Source organism: Sminthopsis crassicaudata, chromosome 2 (genome assembly GCF_048593235.1).
Source record: "Sminthopsis crassicaudata isolate SCR6 chromosome 2, ASM4859323v1, whole genome shotgun sequence".
NCBI classification, from domain to species: domain Eukaryota; kingdom Metazoa; phylum Chordata; class Mammalia; order Dasyuromorphia; family Dasyuridae; genus Sminthopsis; species Sminthopsis crassicaudata.
The window spans coordinates 523,560,770-523,575,008 of record NC_133618.1 but is presented as its reverse complement, the minus strand read 5'-3'; the positions used below and the strand labels follow the sequence as shown (position 1 = coordinate 523,575,008).

The window sequence follows — 14,239 nt, the reverse complement described above, 5'->3', positions numbered from 1 at the left end:
TATTCCCCAGTTGATGGGCATTTCAATTTCCAATTTTTTGATTTCAGAACCTTTTTAAAAAAAAAAATTTATTATTATACCTTTTTGTTTACAAAATATATGCATGGGTAATTTTCCAACATTGACCCTTGCAAAACCTTCTGTTCCAACTTTTCCCCTCCTTCCCCCCCACCCCCTCCCCTAGATGGCAGGTTGTCCAATACATCTTAAATGTTAAAGTATTTGTTAAATCCAATATATGTATACATATTTATACAGTTATCTTGCTGCACAAGAAAAATCGGATCTAGAAAGAAAGAAAAAAACCTGAGAAGGAAAACAAAAATGCAAGCAAGCAAAGAATAACAGAAAGAGTGGAAATGCTCTTTTTTGGTCCACACTCATTTCCCATAGTTCTCACTCTGGGTGTAGCTGACTCTAGTCATTACTGAACAGTTGAAACTGGTTTGAATTATCTCGTTATGATCATCATATAATTTTGTTGTTGCTATGTATAATGATCTCCTGATTCTGCTCATTTCACTTAGCATCAATTCATGAGTCTCTCCAGGCCTTTCTGAAATCATCCTGCTGATCGTTTCTTACAGAAAAATAATATTCCATAACATTCATATACCATAATTTATTCAGCCTCTCTCTAATTTATGGGCATCCATTCAATTTCCAGTTACTAGCCACTACAAAAAGGGCTGCCACGAATATTTTTGCACATGTGGGTCCCTTTCCTTTAAGAACTTTTTGGGATATAAGCCTAGTAGTAACAGTGCTGGATCAAAGGGTATGCACAGTTTGATAACTTTTTGGGCACAGTTCCAAATTGCTCTCCAGAATAGTTGGATCTGTTCACAATTCCACCAGAATGGTTGGATCTGTTCACAATTCCACCAATAATGTATCAGTGTCCCAGTTTTCCCACATCTCCTCCAACATTCGTCATTATATTTTCCTGCCATCTTAGCCAATCTGAGAGGTGTGTAGTGGTATCTCAGAATTGTCTTAATTTCTCTGTTCAATAGTGATTTGGAGCTCCCTTTTTATATGACTAGAAATAGTTTCAATTTCTTTATCTGCAAATTGTCTGTTCATATCCTTTGACCATTTATCAATTGGAGAGTGGCTTGATTTTTTATAAATTTGAGTCAATTCTCTATATATTTTGGAAATGAGGACTTTATCAGAATCTTTGAATATAAATTTTTTTTCCCAGTTTGTTGCTTCCCTTCTACTCTTGTCTCATTAGTTTTGTTTGTATAAAAACTTTTAAATTATCTATTTTGTGATCAATAATGATCTCTAGTTCTTCTTTGCCCACGAATTTGTTCCTCCTCCACAGGCCTGAGAGGTAAACTATCCTATGATGTTCTTCCCCCCACCACCCCAATGATTTTGGTAACTGCTGTTTATAATATAGTTTTAGATCTGATACAACTAGGCCACCTTCATTTGAATTTTTTTCCCTTAGTTCCCTTGAAATTCTTGACCTTTTGTTCTTCCAGGTGAATTTTTTTGTTGTTATTTTTTCTAGGTCAGTAAAATTTTTTTTTTTTTTTTGAGATACATGCCAAGTGCTATTGTTAAGTCAAAAGGCTTTTAGCCCTTATTATTTTTTTAATAGCTTTTTATTTACCAAATATATGCATGGGTAATTTACAGCACTGACAGTTGCCAAGCCTTTTGTTCCAATTTTTCCCCTCTTTCCCCTACCTCCCTCCCCCAGATGGCAGGTTGACCCAATACATGTTACATATGTTAAAGAATAAATTAAATACAATATATGTATACTTGTTCAAACAGTTATTTTGCTGTACAAAAAGAATCAGAATTAGAATAGTGTACAATTAGCCTGTGAAGGAAATAAAAAATGCAGGATTGGGAATCCTATGTAGTGGTTCATAGTCATCTCCCAGAGTTCTTTCACTGGGTGTAGCTGGTTCAATTCATTACTGCTCCATTGGAACTGATTTGATTCATCTCATTGTTGCAAAGGACCACGCCCATCAGAATTAATCATCATTTAGTATTGTTGTTGAAGTATATAATGATCTCCTGGTCCTGCTCATTTCACTCAGCACCAGATCATGTAAATCTCTCCTGGCCTTTCTGAAATCCTCCTGCTGGTCATTTCTTACAGAACAATAATATTCCATAACATTCATATACCACAATTTATTCAGCCATTCTCCAATTGATGGGCATTCACTCAGTTTCCAGTTTCTGGCCACTCCAAAGAGGGCTGCCACAAACATTCTTGAACATACAGGTCCCTTTCCCAAGATCTCTTTGGAATATAAGCCCAGTAGTAACACTGCTAGATCAAAGGGTATGCACAGTTTGATAACTTTTTGAGCATAGTTCCAAATTGCTCTCCAGAATGGCTGGATGTATTCACAATTCTACCAACAATGTATCTGCTTTCCCACATCCCCTCCAACATTCTGCATTATCTTTCCTTGTCATTCTAACCAATCTGACAGGTGTGTAGTTATCCCTTATTCTTAATGTTCATTTATGTTAGTTGTGGTATCAGTTGCTTGACAGAATTGCAAAATGGTAAAATACATTGAGAAAAAAAGAGTTTATTGTGGCATTAATAATTAACATTTATTATATAGCATTTTAAGGCATGTAGATTCTTGTTTGATGTTCATAAAAGGAGAATGTAATACTTGGGATTATATTTCCTATGCATCATATTATTTACATATAATACGAAGACCATACTTGTTTATATTGGCAAACAAGTTTGCCTAGGTCATAAAATAGTATGATAGATGATAGAATGTCAAATCTGATAGATGTGATGTAGTCCAGTTTTCCTGTTTTATATTCTTTCTTCTATGGGAGTTTATCCTTTTGATCTTCTATCCACTCCTTACAAACATACTCTCAGATATTTTTTATACTTTTAACTATTTCCTCTTTCATCCATTCAAAGTATTGTCTTATATCTTTCTCCATTATTTCTAAACTTCTAGAAATAATCTATGTCAGTGGTGTCAAATTCAAATAGAAATGGATTCCTGCTGGCCCATATTGACTTAGAAAATGTCAAATCAACATTTTTCTGAGTTGTATTTTTTTTTTTTTTTGGTTAAACATTTTTCAATTTAAGTTTGATATCTTTGTTTTATGCTATCTTATTCTCTTTGTCTTAAATTGCTTTTTTTCTGGATTTAAATCTCATTATTGAAAGAATTCTATTCAAGGTCCCTTATGACCTATTTTCCAAATGCAAGGATCCTGTCTTAGGCTTCATCCTCTTTAACATTTCTATAGCTTTTGATGACACTATTGAACATTTCAGCTGTATCATTTGATACAGCTCTTGAATTTTTCTCATTTTTTTTTTTCCTTTTTTTGGTCCATTTTTTCTAATTACATGTAAAGGTTTTTGTTTTTGTTTTTGTTTTTCCCTAATTACATGTAAAAACAATTGTAAACATTAGTTTTTAAAATTTTAAGTTCCAAATTCTCTCTCTCCCTCGTTTCTTGTTATCTGCCGCTCCAGAAGGCAAACAGTTTGATATTGGTAATACAAGTGCAGTAATGCAAAACATAATTCCATATTAGGATGTAAAAGAACACACACATACAGCAATAAAAATAAAGTAAAAAAAATATGCTTCAGTCTACATTCATACTCCATCAATTCTCTCTCTAGAGATGGATAGCATTTTTCATGAAAAATTCTTCAGAACTCTCTTAGATCTTTGTATTGCGAAGAATAGTTAAGTCATTTGTATTTGATCATTATTGTTCTTATTGTGTACAGTATTCTCTTGGTTCTGTTTATTTCACTTTGCTTCAGTTCATATAAATCAAGGTTTTTCTGAGAGCATCTTGCTCATCATTTTTTATAGTGCAGTAATGTTTCATCATAAGCAAATACCACAACTTATTCAACCATTCCCCAAATGATGGGCATTCCCTCTATTTCCAAATCTTTGTCACCACATTTGTTTTTGTACAAATGTTGTTTTCCTTTTTGTTTTTTATCTCATTGGGATACAGAACAAATAATGGGTTAGAAGGTAAGCATGGTTTTATAACCCTTTGGTCACAAATCTAAATTGCTCTCCAGAATATTTCAGTCAGTTCATAACTCTACCAGCAGTATATTAGTAACTCAGTTTTCCCATATTGCTTCCAACATTTGTCATTTACTTTTTGTGTCACATTAGCCAGTCTGATAGGTATGGGGTAATTCTGCCTCAGAGCTGTTTTAATTTGTATTTCTCTAATCAATAGTGATTTGGAGCATTTTTTTATATGAATATAAAAATGGCTTTTATTACTTCACCTGAAAACTGCCTGTTTGCAGCCTTTGACCATTTATTAATTGGAAAATAACTTTTAAATTCTGATAAATTTGACTCAATTCTCTATATGTTTAAATAGTGAGACTTTTATTGGGGAAATTTGGTATAAAATTTTCCCCCCAGTTTTCCGTTCTTCTTTTAATCTTGGCTGCATTGGATTTGTTTGTGCAAAGTCCTTTTTATTTAATGTGATCAAAATTATCCATTTTACGTTCCATAGTCATAAATTCTTCTTTCATCCATAGATCTGATAGGTATACTATTTTATGCTTCCCTAATTTATATCATCTTTTATGTACTCATTTTTTACTGGGTTTTCTTTTATTTATCTCATTTCTTTCACTAGATTATTGTTTTCTATTTCTGAAAGTGCTTTCCTGGGCTTTCTTCTGTTCTCTCTTTTGCTGATCTTATCTGTTATCATGGTTTCAGTTCTCACCTCTATGAAGTTGACTCCCAAGTCTTACCATTCATTTTAATCCTGAAATTCATCCTTAGTTTCTATACCTGAAGTCTAGTTCTGTGTCTCCTGGATGTCTTTTTGGACATCTCCATGTTTATTGATGTTCTATTGATAATTTGAACTCCAGACTAAACCACAAACTGAATTTACATCTTGACTCCCAAAGTGGCCCCTTCTTCTAAATTATTAAAATTGTGTGTAATCATAGGCAAGCCAACTAGTCTTCTCTGAGGCTGTGTCCTCATTAAACTGGGATAGTATGTATTGTATCTATCTCAAGTTTGGCATTAGGATCAAAGAATATCATGTGTTAAGCATTCTAAAAACATTAAAATGCTATCTAAATATCAGCTCTTATTATTGTTATTGATTTATTTAATCCACAGCTGTATTAGTATAGTTAATTCCTAGTTAAGAAACTTCCTCTATCAGGACAGATGGACAACTTTTCTACAATTTATTTTTTTCATGTAACCATTTTGTTTCAGAGAAGAAACTAAAACCTAGATCTTCTTAGTTGTAAAAATTAGCTCTCTGTTCATCCTACCTAGTGGTTAATATTATCATTATTATCTTGTTATTACTAGGATGTTGATAATGATATTCTACTAATCATTAAGGTTAAAACCTTAGCTTCATCTTTTACTTTTTTTCTCCCTTACTCCTTTCATCTAATAAATTGTCAAGTCTTATGAATATATTCTTGATGGTTGGATTTGCCTTTTTTTTTTTTTTTAAGTCTTCTATACTAGATTCCTATACTGTCCCTATCAGAAGGGAATTGAGTTATCCATGGTTGTCACACGATATTAGTGTACAGTTGTGATTCCAAATGAGGTTTCTGATTTCATGTTCTTCTTCTGTCATGCTGTCTAACAAGACCTTCATCCTGTGAACTTTACAACTAATTTTTTAGGACTTCTGAAATATATTAATTAATTTACATTGCAATGAAAGTCATCTCAGTCCTGAGCCATCTTTGTTATTTTTGACTCTTTTTTTCCATCTTGATTATCATAGTTGCATACATTTTGTAAAAAATCTAAGTTCTTTCCTTTCCACAAATTCTTCTACTTTACTTCCTCCAATTAACAGTTAATATAGAACAAAAGTCCTCTCTTTCTCCCCTCATCTTGGAGGGCCAAAATGGATTTATTATGGATATATTAGGCAATAAAAAAGGCTTAGAAACTTAATCCAACTTATAGGATGTAGTGTATTATTACTTATTAATTTTATAAATATCTAAATATATCTTTATATCAAAATGTGATTAGTTCTTTTTAGTTTTATCCAGTTATCTCTTTTTTTAAAAAGCTTTTTATTTTCAAAACACATGCAGAGATAGTTTTCAACATTTACCTTTATAAAACCTTGTGTTTCGATTTTTTTTCTCCCTCATGTTAAACATGTGCAATTCTTCTATATGTATTTCTATAATTATCAATGCTGCACAAAAAAAATCAGGTCAAAAAGAAAAAAAATTAGAACGAAAACAAAAAATACAAGCAAACAATAGCAATAAAAAATAAAATGCTATTTTGTAGTCCCACACTTAGTCCCCACAGTCCTCTCTGACTGCAGATGGCTCGATCACAAGATCATTGGATCATTGGAACTGGCCTGAATCACCATATGATCAGCTTTCACAGGCATTCATTATTTATTTATTTCAAAAGTATTTATTAATCAGTAATACAGTTTTGCTCTTTTTTCCCCCCTCATTTCTTGACAGACCACACTCTACAGACAGTGCCACACACAGGAAGATGACCCTGTCACTTGCTGATAGATGTTCAAAGACACAGAAAATTAGAATCTTGCCCATGGCTGGCCGTGATCCAGAATGCCAGCGCACAGAAATGATTAAGGTGATTTTTTTTGTCTTAAGTTTTTCCTATGATTCTATTCACTAATAGTAATATTTTTATTTACCTACTCTTTAGTTAGCTGATGTTGTGATTATTGCCTACTCATATAAGCAGAAATCCCTAAACATGGGATGAGACAAAAGGGTGATAATAGTGACAGCACTGTTGATGGTAATAAAGGAGAACTCAAGGTACATTTTAAAAAATTTGATTCAGATTTTTGCCTAGGTATTTCATCAGTAATTTACTTGCTTGTTTTTAGTTATGGTTACCATTTAGATTGTAAAGTTGGATTGAAATGATAGGTATTTTTGGAAAAGAATTGAGAAAATGTTCTTTTCTTTGCAGAAGGAAGACTTTAGATTTGAAATATTGTGTATTCTTGTTGAGATGGGGTCTTCTGGGTGTGGAATGTTATATAATATCACCTTGTTGCTATTTATTGGTTTTGCTGAACTGCTTTTAAAAAATATTTTTTTATTTCTTTGTGATTAGGTATACCTGGGGCTGGGGAGGGGGGAGAGTGAGACAGACAGACAGCATGTATTTGGAAATGGTGATATCAAATCAAAAGATTACTAATAAAATAAAAGATGGTAGAGAATCACATTAGTACAGGATGAGATAGAATTGAAACTACAAGTAGAATGATACTTATATAAGGATCAGAATTGGACTTACATGTTGGTAATTGGAATGTGTATTTATGATAGTATACTTCTCAGAATTTCAAGTTTATGGAATTCATAAAGGAGGGCACAGATTGTCTGGAAGTTACTTCCAAGAGAGTCAGGTGGTACTCTGCTACTAGCTTATCTTTCCTGATAAATAGAATACAGTGTTACAGACATTCATGTTTCTTATTCTTTGCCTCTGACCAATATGTTTATCATTCATTTCTGAGCCATGTTTCCTGGATAACTTCTTTCCCCTTTTTGGGAAAGGGTATTACAGGAGGAAGAAGAGGGAGGATCCTATCAGCTAGGCACTATGGCATTCTGCCTCCAGTCTTGCTGTCAAGCTTAGTTTGCTTGTTGAATCTGTTTCTGCCAAGCAAGTCATATTATCTTCTGAAATTTTGCTTTCTTGTCCTCAGAAGCAGGTTCAGCAAGCTAGATATTTTTATAGTATCACTAGTAGCAACACATGAATTTGTAGTTTTTTTTATCTGGGATTACAAAATCCAGTAATTTCCTGAAAGGAGGGCAAGAATGATGGAAAAGTCCAGTAGGGATCTCCCTAAAAGTATTTTATTTTAAGAGTTTCTTTATTTTTCAGAGTAGTTTGAATGGAGATTTTTATCATTTAATTGGCCTTGGATAGTCAGTTCCTGGCTCTTAAAGTTGGAATATAATCTTTTTTTTTAAAAGTACTTTTAGGTACAACTAAATTTTATTAAATTTAAAAAAAGGAAAGATTTTAATATTATGAAGTTGTATTTATGTAAAATGTCTAACTCTGAGGTGGAAAAGGAAAGGAAATGCCAAGGAGAAACCAACACAATTGACTTTCTCTTAGTTTTCAGGAATTCAACTACTGCAACTATTAATAAAGTGAAAATAAGGTTCCATATTGTGGTTTATACCTACCTATGTTTCCCCTTGCCAGTGCGCCTTAGCTCTAATAAGGTCTGTGACTTAAAGGATGTAGACATAATTTTCCTGAGATTTGTGATCAATGTGTAGTTTCTAGATACATAAATATGAGAATATTAGGTGCTCCAGAGTGTCCAAAAATGGCCTTTCCTGCTTCAAGGAGAAAGCTTAGGGAATCTTTTCTGTGTGGGTATCTTCAGGATTTATAGTCATAACTTGGGATACAATTAGAAACTCCAATGGAATCTCTACCTGCTAAAGAATTCCAAAATAGAATACTCTGTATGTTCTTTCAGGTCTTGACAATAGATATAGTTCACCTTACCTCTTTCCTTTTCCCTTCTATAACTAAAAAAACAATAATCTTAGTTTTAGCTTAATCAACATTATAAAGGCTTTGTAATCAAAAAAAAACTTTTAAGAACTCAGATTAAATGAAGCTAATTATTTGTAATGTGTTGAGTCAGCTAATGATGTCTGATTTCCTTGACAGAAAGAGGAGGAACGGTTAAGAGCTTCCATTCGTAGAGAGTCTCAGCAGCGAAGAATGCGAGAGAAACAACATCAGCGAGGACTTAGTGCAAACTATTTAGAACCAGATCGTTATGATGAAGAAGATGAGGGGGAAGAATCAATTAGCCTGGCAGCTATTAAAAATAGATATAAAGGTGGAATAAGAGGTAAGTTTTTGTATTTATTTTTAAATTTTGTTATTTATTTTTTATTGAAGTTTTTTATTTTCAAAACATATGCAAGGATAATTTCTCCCCCTTCCCTCCATCCTTTCTCCTAGATAGCAAGTAATCCAATATATGCTAAACATGGTAAAAATATATGTAAATCCAGTATAAGCATACTGATGCACAAAAAAAGAATCGGATCAAAAAGGAAAAAAAAAAGTAAAATTGAAGCAAACAACAAAAGAAGTGAAAATGCTATGTTGTGATCCACACTCAGTTCCCACAGTCCTCTATGTAGGAGCAGATGGCTCTCAATATCACAAGATCATTGGATAAGTTTTTATTTTTAGATGAAACTAAATGGACTTAAATTTTAAATTTTTAATTGAAATTAAATTTTGACATTTAACTTGCACATTATAGAATCTTTTCCTTCCCTCCTCCTTTCCTTCTTCTCTCCTTTCCTTCTTCTCTCCCTCCTTCCTCTCTCCCTCCCTCATCATACAGCTATTAGATGTCATGTGTATGAGGCTAGATTTGAACTCAAGTCTTTTGGACTCCAGGAGCAGTATTCTATCCACTGTGTCACTAAGCTGTATCTAACCATATATTTTTTTTATTAATTTTATAATTATGCATTTTTTGACAGTATATATGCATGAGTAATTTTTTTATAACATTATCCCTTGTATTCATTTTTCCAGATTTTCCCCTCCCTCCCTCTACTCCCTCCCCTAGATGACAGGCAATCTCATACATTTTACATGTGTTACAGTATAACCTAGATACAATATATGTGTGTAAATCCAATTTTCTTGTTGCACATTAAGTATTGGATTCCGAAGGTATAAGTAACCTGGGTAGATAGACAGTAGTGCTAATATTTTACATTCAATTCCCAGTGTTCCTTCTCTGGGTGTAGTTGTTTCTGTCCATCATTGATCAGCTGAAAGTGAGTTGGATCTTCTTTATGTTGAAGATATCCACTTCCATCAGAATACATCTTCATACAGTATTGTTGTTGAAGTGTATAGTGATCTTCTGCTAACCATAATTTTTTAAGGATTAATTAATATTAAGGATTGTTAATATTAATTAATATTAAGAATTGTTAATATTAATTAATATAGAATTAATAAGCAGTTTGTCTTGAGGCCCAAAAAGTTCTGTAGAGAACAAACCACAGTCAAGTGGTATAATTGAGTTGGTTTATTTTGTTTGTTTTTGTTTTAAATGGCAGCACCTTCTCTCACTATTTACTCAACAAGTATCTATTAAGTTGGCCAAATGCCAGGCAATATGCTAGGCCTGGGAATACAAATACTAAATGAAGAATTCCTGTGCTTAAGAAGTTTTTCATTCTTTTGGAGGAAGTAACATATCCATTGTTAAGTAAATGCAAAGTATTTTTGCGAGGAGTGGGAGAGATTCACCAGCTAGGGATTCAGTTGTATTTTGAGGATGATTCTTAGATCTCTTTGCCCTAATGTCTCTCTTGACCTCCAATGTTGTATTCCTTATTGCCTATGGACATCTTGAACCAAATGTCCTATCCACATTTTAAACTTGACATGTACAAAACTGTGAACTCATTTTCCCTCCCAAATCTTTCCACATTCCACTCTTCCTTGTCAAAACCCTCATCCTCCCAGTGATCTAGGCTTCCAACTTAGATATTATCTTCAACTCCTTTTTCTCATTCTCTTATTCAATCAGTTGCCAAGTCTTGCTTATTCTTTCCTAACGTAAATTCCTCTGTTCTAATATCGTCCCTATGAGAGTTGATGAGGGTCCTTATACCCAGTCTCCATCTTCTGATGGGTCTCCATCTCAAGCCTCCCCACACTCCAGTTCACCTTTCATTCAGCAGCTGTCAAAGTGATCTTCCTAAAGCACTGGTCTGACCATGTCACTCTCCTATTCAGTAAACTCTTAGTGGTCCCTCATTAGCTCCAGAATCATTATAAGATGCTGCTTTTAAAGCCTTTTGTAATGTAATATAATGTAATAAAGCCTTTTCTATGTTTCTAGTATTTTTAGAATTTATTCTGTGATCCAGTGACCCTAGCATTCTTGTTAGGCCTTAAGCAAGGCATCCCAACAGGCTGTCCATGCCTGGAATGGTTTCCCTTACCTTCACCTGTCTTACTTCATAGCTGCTAAAATCACACCCCATGTAAGAAGGCTTTCATTAGGTGATCTTCACTTGATCCTCTCTGTCTCTTGCTTGAACAAAGTTGTTTGTATATTGCCTCCACCATTAGACTGTGAGGTGCTTGAGGACAAGGACTCCTTTTTGCCGTTCTTGATATACCCTGTGCTAAGTACAATGGGAAGCCAAAATATGTTCCCTTCTACTGTTTTATTTTGAAAAGGAATAATTTTTAATTTTTATTCCATCTTTATTTCAGAAGTAAAGGTAGCTGAATTAATCAGATTCTAAGTGATTTTTAAAAGTAAAATTTTTTAAAATAGTATTTCATTTTTCCAAATAAAAGGACAGTTTTCAACAATCATCTTTGCAAAACCTTGTATTCCAAACTTTTCTTCCCTTCTCCCCTAAAACAGGAAGCAGTCCAATATGGGTTAAACATGTGCAATTTTTCAACACATTTCTATATTTGTCATGTTGCACAAGTTAAAAATAGTGACTCTTTTTAAAAAAAAAGTAATGACTTTTTGTACTTCCTTTTTACTCCTTTGTTACTTGTGGTTCCCCTTTCTTTCTACAGAATTACTGTTTATATCCATTTATTTTTCCTTGCCTACATAGAGCAGTTCTGACATGTTCAGTTTGCACTCAAAAGCTGGATAATTTTAATATTCCTTCTATGTAACATTTCTTCAATTGGAAAGCTACCATGTCCTACTTAATTCTTTTCTTCAGGGTATATTCTTCATGGATACCTGTATTCCTTGCTGAACCACCATGGCTGTCACTCTCTTCCTCTGCGTGCTTACCAGTTTCATGATTGTCTTTCCTAAGATGGTTTGCCACATTACGGATGTGATTCTGGCCAAGCCAATGCACCTAGCAGTAAATTCCTTCTTATTCCCGGAGCTCTGCTCTAGGGCGCGGTCCAGTATTCTCGAGTGTTTTTTGGATGTCATATCACATCATGGACTCATTGTGCTTGGCATCCACCAAAACCTCCTGGTGTTCCTCAGAGGAACACCATTTCTAGCTTTCCCTTACAAGAGAAATCTTATGTTTTAAATGACTTCATTTTTGTTTTCAGAGGAACGAGCTAGGATCTATTCTTCTGATAGTGATGAGGGGTCAGATGATGACAGAGCACAACGATTACTTAAAGCCAAAAAACTGACCAGTGATGAGGTAAGACACGGGATCACCTTGTTCATTTGCAGACAGTGCTGGCTGAGGATTTATTCTTAATGAATGTTAGAAAAGAGAGGCAGCACACTGTGGTGACTAGGCAGATAGGCAGCCCAGTAGGTGGAACGCTGGGCCTGAGGTTTAAACCTGCCTCAGACATTTTAATATCTCTGTAACCCCAGGAAAGTCACACAGATCTCTGCTGGACTCTGTTTTTCAACTGTAAGAAGGGGACAACCTATCAGGGTTGTTAGTTTCAAATGAAAGCATTTGTTAAGTGTTTCTCACTATGTCTGACACAGAATAGGATGTATATACTTAGTCAGTTCTCCCTCTTTGCCTCATAGTCCTCTTTCAAAATGTGATAAATTTTTTTTAATTAAGGCTAATAGACTAAAGCTACCATGAGATAATATGCACAGCAGATAAGAGCTTTAGATAATGCATCTATCACTCATATATCATAAAAAAGCATAACATGTTATTATAATGTGACTATTAATGAAATATTTCAAATCTTGGTGTTCCTTTATTTCCTAAATTCCTTATGTTGCATTTTGGGCCCTTCTGAATGTCTTGAGGTTATTTTCTCACGAATTTTAAATAATTTCCAGACATATTTCCTCTGTCATTATTAGTGTTTGTTTATCCATATCTACATAATACTACAATTCTAGTTGAATGTCTTCATACACATGGGCCATAGTTGATACAGGAAGGGAAAGAAAGGAAATAAGCATTTGTATATTATATCTACTATGTGCCAGGCTACTATGCTAAGCCTCGCCTCCCCTTTTTTTTTTTTAACCAATCTTATCTCATTTGAGCTAAGACAGGTGTAGAGGCAGGTGGTATAGTAGGATAGAAAGAGCACTAAATTAGGAGTTGAAGGTTTTCGTTTCAAGGCACAAATCAGTTCATCATTTTGATCTGTATACTCATCTGTAAAGTGGGGATAATAGCAACTTGGTATTTCAACCACATGAGATTATCATAAGAATCAAATGAGATAATGTATTTGAAAATGCTTTTAAAAGTATAAAGATGCAATGATTAATGTAAGCATCTATTTTTTTTTCCTACAGTATATATGTGGATACTGTTCTAATTCACATATATGAAATGTGTCTATTTAGTTTTTCTGGTTTGTGTACATTATAAAATGTGAATAGCTTAGCCCTTAGTTAAATGTGTTTTGAGAAATTTCCCATGTGTTATAGAATTTCCACAGTCTGCCTATTTTTAGGTTATGAATTGTAAAATTTAATGTTTCCAAAAAACTGAGAAGTGACATGTTGGCAGAAATTGATGGATTGGCTTAGAACAGATTTGTTTTTCATCAGGATGAGGAAATATCCTAATGGCATATTTACAGTATACTGAACAGTTGGCAAACAGGGCACTCATCATCTAGACAGATGCTCTTTGGTTGATGGCAGGCAAAGACTATGAATTAAAATTGAAAGGTAATTTACAGCCAAGCTGCCTTATTTGTAGGGCATTGGAAATCACCTTGGTCATTTTGCTATAGTTTTTTGGTAATACAAAATAAGAATTTAGGGGAAACAGCTTAAGCATTAAGTCATTCTTTTTCTATTCAGATATGTGTCTATATTTTGTAGATAAGTACATTTTGTAGCCATATTTTCTTTAATAAGTTCATGTTTACCTCAGCAACTTTACTTTCAGTTTTACTTTAATACTTTATATTAAAGTAATATAATAAAGTGCTACTTAAGTGAATTTAATTAGTATATTTAAGTATCCAATAATATATAGAATAGATAACCTTCCAGCAAATTTTCACAACTCAAATTCTATAAGGTAGGAGGGAAAAGTCTCTTGAAAGAGTTCCTTTGGAGAACAACTTGGAGTCACCAGAAAAGAAAGCTTAATGGAAACCCACTGGTAAGAAGGGTTTGTCATTGGGCAGTTTAGCTTCATATGGCTCTTGCTGTCAGGTTTAGGGAGTTG

At 33.7% G+C, this 14,239-nt stretch overlaps 1 protein-coding gene across 3 annotated transcripts in view; it reads left to right on the top strand.

Annotated features, from left to right (window-relative positions):
• The window catches only part of LEO1 (LEO1 homolog, Paf1/RNA polymerase II complex component), a 95,983-nt gene that overhangs the window by 75,824 nt on the left and 5,920 nt on the right, over positions 1-14,239 (top strand). For all 3 annotated transcript variants that reach the window (XM_074294525.1, XM_074294526.1, XM_074294524.1), the window contains 3 exons: positions 6,518-6,653; positions 8,742-8,928; positions 12,168-12,265. In XM_074294525.1, the coding sequence (XP_074150626.1) occupies positions 6,518-6,653; positions 8,742-8,928; positions 12,168-12,265 (421 nt within the window). The remainder of the gene's footprint in view (positions 1-6,517; positions 6,654-8,741; positions 8,929-12,167; positions 12,266-14,239) is intronic.